This window comes from Bubalus bubalis, chromosome 1 (genome assembly GCF_019923935.1).
Source record: "Bubalus bubalis isolate 160015118507 breed Murrah chromosome 1, NDDB_SH_1, whole genome shotgun sequence".
NCBI classification, from domain to species: domain Eukaryota; kingdom Metazoa; phylum Chordata; class Mammalia; order Artiodactyla; family Bovidae; genus Bubalus; species Bubalus bubalis.
This window is the reverse complement of record NC_059157.1, coordinates 119,399,974-119,408,336: the sequence shown is the minus strand read 5'-3', so window position 1 is coordinate 119,408,336 and position 8,363 is coordinate 119,399,974. Positions and strand designations below refer to the sequence as shown.

Genomic DNA, 8,363 nt, shown 5'->3' with positions numbered 1-8,363 from the left:
GCTATCAAGTCTAAAAGGAATCCAGCAGGTAACTGAGTTTCATCTGATACTTGACTTCCTTTGCTAATTGATCTTCGAATACCCGTTGCAGACACCAGTGTCAGGGAGTGCACACCTTGTGAGGTCCCCAGCTTCCACCTCTGTCCACGCTGACTAATAAGGCAGCAGTCTTCGTGTCAGCCCAAAGCCATTCCCACCATGGTCTTCACCCATTGGTGGAGCCACCAGATCCTAGTCAGAACTTTCCCTCTCAGGTTAACCCCTTCAAGTATTTGAATGCCATTCTGGCATCTCTCGAATCTCCATTTTTCCTGGTTAAACATTTCCTGTTCTTTTACTCACTGCCTCTAAGATCTAGTTCGTCTCAAGAACCATGCTTAGAACAAGTCCCTTTTGGCCAAGGCTTTAGGGCTGTTTGGTGGGTAAGGAACCAGAGTTTTCCACCCCTGTTCCCTGCCAGCTGTGTGTGAATTGCTGAGGATGGAATCACTTTTGATCAAGACAAAAGCAACTGAGTTGCAGAAAAACAAACAAACACCTGTGGTTTGGGGTTTTAACACACCTCTAGTCCAAGGCTGGCAGGCTGCCTGAGATTCTTTTGAACTGGAGGTGCTGGTATTACAAAGGCTTGCCTCTTTGCACCTGACAAAGAAGAATTTCACTCTTTGTTTGACTGTGAGATCACACCGTGCACCCTGCCCTTGTTGGAGCTTAGTAATTAGGAGGCATTTGGAGGTTACAGAAGGTTTGCTCAGAAGATGTGTGTCCAAGGTCTGGCTGTGCTCTCCTTCCCCTGAATCTCAGCTTTCTTGTCTGTAACGTGGGGACGGTAAGCCCTCCCTTGTCTGAGTTCCGGGAGAACTAAGTAACTCAGATGGCTAGTGGAGGTGACATAATTGGTGAGAGGGGGCTCTTCAAAGTGTGAAGGGTGCGCCCATGCTTGCTCATCACTAGGCTGTAGGCTGTCTCCAGCTTGCCCCTGCCCACAACTTTTGAAAAATGAGAACAACTATTAGTTTTAGAAAAGACATTTAGAGCTGTCCTATCATTGCCAAGGCTGACTTTGTAAAAGGAAACATTCCTTTCTGTACTGAGGAAGACAATGATCCTGCAGCCTGTTTTAATGATTCTCCACTCGCTATTTTAAAACCAGAAGGAACAAGGTGTCTTTGTGTCTGAGAAACACCATGTTCCAGAATTATCTGCAGTCACAAGGCACTGACAATGCTCGGGAGTCCAGCAGAGGAAGGGAATGCTTGCAGATATTCTTGGTAAGTAGCCAAGTCAGTCAGGGACTCACTCTCTGCCCCGAATATTCACTTAGAATTAGCTGTTTGCCATGAAAATGTTGCTTTTGCCTTAAAAATACTATTTGTGGATGTTTTCCTAGAATTCAGTGCTGTCTGCTGAGCTAACAGAAACCTGGGTGTTTTCTATGCCAAGTGAATTCAATATAAGCAAACTGTAGGAGTGATAAATTAAGGGAAAATTTTGCTTTCTAAAAACTAAAGCCTCAAACTTAAGAAATGCATAGGTTGTACGAGGACTTATGTTAATGATAATATAATGTTGTAGCACAAGACTAACTTTTCTCAAAAATAATGGAACAAAGGGGTAAACATTTCTGGAACTGGGCACACAAGATGAGGGGTTCCTAAAACGAAGAAGACCAGAGGGTTAGGAGACAGTTTAGTGGACAGTTCTAGTGCTCTGTGATGTGGCCTACTTCCCTTTCTTCCCCAGGAATGTAAGCCAGACCAACTAGACAATCTGTGGGGATGCTTGTTAAAAATTAAGAATGTCAAGATGGCAACAGCAGAGTACCAAACCAAGAATGGGAGCTTTCTGAGCCCTGGTTTGACCACCAGATTGCAAACCCATGAAGCCAGCGCTAAGGAGACTCTACTTCCAAGCTCCTTTGCCAAATTCCTGGTTAATGAATTGTGAGTGATGGGAGAGATGTGTGCCACCTTGGCACAGTGAAGAGCCTGCACTTTCCTTCCCTCCAAGTACACACGGAGTTCTTGTGTTGAGTCAGTGGAACCACCAGATTGGAGCAGTCACCGTCCTGAGGAGGGCTATTCTAAAGAGTCACCTGGGTCAAGAAAGACGTTCTTGAGTGTAAAGACACTGAGATACTGGAGTTGCTTGTTATTACAGCATGGGCTTAGCCTGTCCTTACTAATACACAGGAGAGGCCAGAAATAGAAGAAAACATCTCAGATCTGAAAAGTACCACAAAGGAAAGGAAACCAGACAGTAAGGAGCAGTGTGATGGTTCTCCAGCATTTGTTTTTCCATCAATGAAATAAGAATTCAAAAATGATCTTTAACATGTTTATAGTTCTATGCTACTTTCCCTCAACTCATTAAAACATATACATCTAAGAAGAAAGATTACATACTCTCCTTCTCCTTCAGCCAGGCAATCTCTTGGCCCATTGCCATCCCTGGGATATTCTTGAGTCGTTGAACACCTCTAATACTTCCAGAAGCCAGGAGAAAAATGTTCTCCTTAGGGCAGTGTTCAGCTCTGTAGAAAGTATCTTATCAAAAAGACTTTAATTTGTCACCATGATTGGATAGGTTTTTGATTCCAAAACCTCCAACTGATATTATAAGAGTCTTGTTGCTTAAAAAAAAAGTAAAATAACTGAAATTGGTCCCTTTTGTCATTGTTTCTATGTTATATAAACTTGGATATCACATTGTCTTCATAGTTGATCCTCGTTGCTCTCAAACACTGGGTTGCTGTAAGACACTCCCCTGCCACATTCTGGCATATCAGAGTAGGAGGTCTGGTTTATTGGGGGCCAGCTGGGGTCATTGGCCAAGGCTCTCTGCAATATCCGGTACTGGCTTTTTGACTGATAGCCAAAACATCTTTTGATCATCATCCATAGGGCTCTATTTTCAATAATGGCCTCCTGCAAAATAAAAGAGTTATTGTTTACAATCAGAGGTTGTTTCCAGAATATAGTCCTCATAAGGCACTACTGCATTGACTGCTTCAATCTAGCTTGACAAAGATCTTAAGTCTCTGCCTCCCAAGGTAATTTCACATGAGAGGTCAAGACCTCTCAAACTTTTACATTTAAGAAACACTTCTGGAAGAGAGTTTCTGAAACAGAAACATAGCTTGAAGTAGTCTGCCTCAAGGATGAAATTTCTTTTGAATTTCATCTGTATCTTAAATGTGAAGTGAAAGTTGATGAGTTGTGTCCGACTCTTTGCAAGCCCAACTCTTTGCAGTCCATGGAATACTCCAGGCCAAAATATTGGAGTGAGTAGCCTTTCCCTTCTACAGAGGATCTTCCCAATCCAGGGATTCAACCCAGGTCTCCCACATTGCAGGCAGATTCTTTACCAGCTGAGCCACAAGTGATGCCCAAGAATACTGAAGTGGGTAGCCTATCCCTTCCCCAGCTGATCTTCCCAACCCAGGAATTGAACTGGGGTCTCCTGCATTGCAGGCAGATTCTTTACCAACTGAACTATCAGGGAAGCAGTGAAAGTGAAGTGAAGTCGCTCAGTTGTGTCCGACTCTTTGCGACTCCATGGACAGTAGCCTGCACCAGGCTCCTCCGCCCATGAGATTTTCTAGGCAAGAGTACTGGAGTGGGTTGCCATTTCCTTCTCCAGGGAATCTTCCCGACCCAGGGATCAAACCCAGGTCTCTCGCATTGTAGACAGACGTTTTACCATCTGAGCCACCAGGGAAGCAGTAAAAGCATCTAAATTCTGCAGTTCACTCCATATCACATCTATACATGACTTAATATGCTGCTGCTAATTTAATATAAATGACACTTAAAATACCAAATGGTATTGACCTTATAGAAACCAAGTATATCCCAGCATATCATTGTGTAACCTTGAACACAGGTAAAACTGGGAATGTGGGCCACAGTTTTGGAGTTGGACAGATTTGAATCTGAGTCCCAGCTCTGACACCTACCTCCTGTGTGCAGATTAATTATCCCATCTGAGCCTCAGTGATTAGAAATAATAATTCTGTCCTCTTGGATTTGTCATTGGGATTGTATAACTCTTGTTACCACAGAAGGCGATGGCACCCCACTCCAGTACTCTTGCCTGGAAAATCCCATGATGGAGGAGCCTGGTAGTCTGCAGTCCATGGGGTCGCTAAGAGTTGGACACGACTGAGCAACTTCGCTTTCACTTTTCACTTTCATGCATTGGAGAAGGAAATGGCAACCCACTCCAGCGTTCTTGCCTGGAGAATCCCAGGGATGGGGGAGCCTGGTGGGCTGTTGTCTATGGGGTCACACAGAGTCGGACACGACTGAAGTGACTTAGCAGCAGCAGCAGCAGCTCCTGTTACAGTGCAGGGCATGGCATGGCATGGCATAGCTGCCTCCCTTTACCATTCTTCTGAACTATTCATTTAACAAAGGGTTTGGCATTGCAGCCTTTTTCATATAAACCTCTAAACTTCCCCTACAAATATTTCATTGCAATCCTTTTTCTAAGATAGCAAAAGATATGTCTCTTCAAAAACATTTTATGTCATGAGTTAAACTGAACCTTGAATAGAGCTCAAGTTGTAACTTATAACACATAGTGCCTAAGAGGTTATCATGTTAATTTCATTGTTTTATCACGTGTGGCCACAGAGATAGACCATCTTAGAAGTTATCATGAAAGAAACAAAGAGGAAAATATGAGGGCCTAAGAGGTCCCTCAGAATTAGAACTAGTTTTGCTGTCTGTCACTGGTGTTTTTGCTAAACTGAAAGAGTTAATTCTGTAGGATTCTACAAGGAATTTTGCTAGAGATAGTGGTTTCCTAAAATCCACCCATCTTTGACATCTGAGTACACTGCTTATGGAAATCAAAGAGAAGAGCTAGTCTGAATATTCCTCTAAAAATTGATCATCTGCTGATCAGTTAAATACTCACATAGCTATCTCATCAGCATCTTGGAAACCTTAGGAAACACCTCGCCAGACCTGTTCTTCTACATTCCCACAGCAAAGTTTTTTTGTCCTTAATTAACTAGAGAACAGTAGTTCTCTTTAGAGCTAGGATAAGGTAGGATCATGGGTATTTAATTAAAGATTTTAAAATCCAACTTACATCCAGGAAATCTTAGCAGACTTCAGACAAAACAAATCAACACACACACACACACACACACACAAACACACAGAAAGACTTTAGTGCTCTCCACCATATCTTGAACTTTGTTACTATTCTAGAAATGTGATAACCTATATTACTTTGCTGCTCTGAAAGGGGAAACCAAAGAAAGCACTTGGATATTTGTCCTGTCATTCTACATTGTAAATTAGATACAGAAGGAGAAACAAAAGGAAAGCCTTGATAACACACCATTTCTCTAAAAAACAAACAAGAAACAACAAAAATTTTATCACATGAACTCTTGACAAACAATTCAAACAATTCATATATATCTATATATACATACATACATATATATACACTTACATATCCACACAAATACATAAGTAATACAAGGAGGGCTGTTAAAGCTGTCCACATTAGCTCCTCTGCCTATAAGAAGGAGGTTGTTAGATCGTGAGATTAGCAAGTATAATAAGGTCTCATTCAGACTTGTTTTGTGCATATCAAATTACCTTCTCCATATGTGGGGTGGGGTGGGGGTGGGGGAGTGGGGGTGGAGGTGGACAGGCTCACTTCTTAAATTTAAGAATTGAATAAACCTTTATGCTCAGTAGTGTCCAACTTCTTGTGACCCTATGGACTTCAGCCCGCCAGGCTCATCTGGTGGTGGTTTAGTTTCTAAGTCATGTCCGACTCTTGCAACTCCATGGCTTGTAGCCTGCCAAGCTCCTCTGTCCATGGGATTCTCCAAGCAAGAATAATGGAATGGGTTGCCATTTCCTTCTCCAGAGGATCTTCCTAACCCAGGCATCAAACTCAGGTCTCCTGCACTGCAGGCAGACTCTTTACCGACTAAGCCATGAGGGAAGCCCTTTGCCAGACTCCTCTGTCCATGCAATTTGCCCAGCAAGAATACTGGAGTGGACTGTCATTTCCTTCTCCAGGAGATCTTCCCAAGCCAGAGATCAAACCCACGTCTCCTGTATTGGCAGGTGGATTCTTTACCACTGAGCCACCTGGGAAGCCCAACTCTATGAGATGAGTTACTATTATTATCATCAATTTGCAGATGAGGAAACAGAGACTCAGAGAAGTATAGAAACTTGACCAAAATCAGCCAGCAAGAAAGGGTGGAGCCAGGATTCAAAGTCAAGTAATCTACTCTGCAACTATATTCTTATCTGCAAATATACTGAAGGAGAATGGTTTTCTGTAGGGGGCTTATGGCAGGCTTTGTTGCTTGATTACCCTACAAGCCTTTCCTCCTGGCTCCTCCTTGCCACCTTAAAAAAATTATAACTAGTCCAGGACAATTTGTCTAAGTTTTTGGCATAGATCCACTTTACCAGAATCCTTTCCTACTAAAGCTGACAATGAGACATAGTTCTAAGCAATGAGACATAAGAGGAAGCTCACTGGTGAGCTGCAGGAAAATTTTTTGTTCCCTGATAAAAGGTTCATACTTGTGAGAAAAAAAGCTTGCTGGTACCTCTTCTTCCATTTTTTTTTTACCTGCACTGAAAACAGACCTCAAACCCAGCTAACACAGCTGCATGGGAGCTAAGCTGAGCACCATAAGCAACAAGCACAAATATGAAAGGTCAGCTTATAAGGATGGTGAGACAGAAAGGTAGAAGAATGCAGATTCCCAATAATGCCATAGAGACCCTAAACTAGACCTGAAGCCACTGGCTTCCAATCTTCTTGCTAAGTGAGTTAATAAATATCTTTATTGTTTAAACCACTGTGAGCTGAGCTTTGCTACTTGCCTAACTGATCCATGCATCAGGAAAAATTCATGAACAGGATAATACCACAGCTGTGCCACAGAGGATGGGATGGTATTTCAGTATGTAGAAATGGAGAAAGATGTTTGAAACAGAGGAAATAAAGTGATCATGGACAGGAATAAAATCTACACATAAGATTATCCCTTAAAGGGCAAGGACAATTGTTGGGGTCTAGCCCCGGTGGATCCAGGGAATTCGAAGCGGGGACGGCGTCGGCGAGGATCAGGAAACAACTGCTTAATTAAACTTTAATTAAGGATATAAAGAGTAATAGAATAAGGATAGCTCAGTGAGGAAATTCAGTGGAGAAAAGAGGCTGAAATAAGGATAGCTCAGTGAGGAAATTCAGTGGAGAAAAGAGGCTGAATAATTCAGCCAGAAGGTGAGAGAAAGAACGACATGGGGAGACCAAGTTTTGGTGAACAAGGCCCGCACTTTATTTTTCAAAGTAGTTTTTATACCTTAAGTTATGCATAGAGGATAATGGGGGAAGGGGTAGAGTCATGCAGCAAGCCCGACTTTCTTACTGCAAACTTATCATATGCAAAAGCTTAGGTGATTTGCATCATCTTCTGGCCCGGAGGCCTGTTAACATTCTAAGACCCTTTCTTCAGAAAACTTACTTTTCTCTAAAGGTGATTGGTCAGGAGCCACCCTCCAAAAGCATTAGATAAAGTTGCATTCCTACAGAGCAAAGGTGTGGTGGGCTATAACAAGAAAAAGCGTTAACTCAAGGGTCCCAGGTTACAAACATTAAAGCTACTACTTACACCAATTATATTAATCAATACACTGCCAGGGACACAGCAGGTAAGGGATATGGAGACTTAGCAGCAAACATTAGCCCAACAAGTGAAAATCCCTTCACCAATACAATTTCTAATCAATCTTTTAACTGCTCAAAGGAATCTGTGTTTAGATAGTTTAGAACATCTCATGCCTCTCACAGTTGGGAGGCTCTGAGCAATCACATGTGGCCCGAAAAACCTATTCAGGCAGGCTAGAGGATTTCCAAAGGAGTTTGTAGGTTGAAACACTGTCACACCCAGGAATTGTTAACTGGAGCTGTAAGCTAACTCTTTTTTCAGAGAGATGTAGTGGGGGACAGCCCCCGTAAAGTCAGAGGTGTAGGTGTAAACACAAAGCAAAAAGTAGGCAGACTCTGGTTTTGGGGGTAGATGTTCGAGAATTTCCAGGGGGACTCCTGAGGCTCGATCCCGCCTTTGCGTATGCCGAGCCTCCTTCCTCATGACCTTTGCCACGGGAGGAGTTCCTCACGCTGGCTCCTGGCAGTGATAGACTTCCAGTTGAACTATTCCAGATCCTGAAAGATGATGCTGTGGAAAGTGCTGCACTCAACATGCAATATGCACTCAATATGCAATATGCCGGCTCCCGGCAGACAATCTTTTTGCAACTCCTTAAGAGGATTCTCATGGTGATGCTCTTTGATTAATCTGGTGG

At 42.8% G+C, this 8,363-nt stretch overlaps 1 protein-coding gene across 2 annotated transcripts in view; it reads right to left on the bottom strand.

The window, feature by feature from the left end:
• Positions 1-2,323: 2,323 nt before the first annotated feature.
• Positions 2,324-8,363, bottom strand: part of ATP13A4 (ATPase 13A4) — a 128,019-nt gene continuing 121,979 nt past the window's right edge. The window contains exon 30 of one of the 2 annotated variants that reach the window (XM_025286361.3): positions 2,324-2,927. In XM_025286361.3, coding sequence (XP_025142146.3) covers positions 2,715-2,927 — 213 coding nt within the window. In that variant the 3' untranslated portion in view covers positions 2,324-2,714. The remainder of the gene's footprint in view (positions 2,928-8,363) is intronic. The other variant, XM_006059758.4, reaches the window with a different exon arrangement.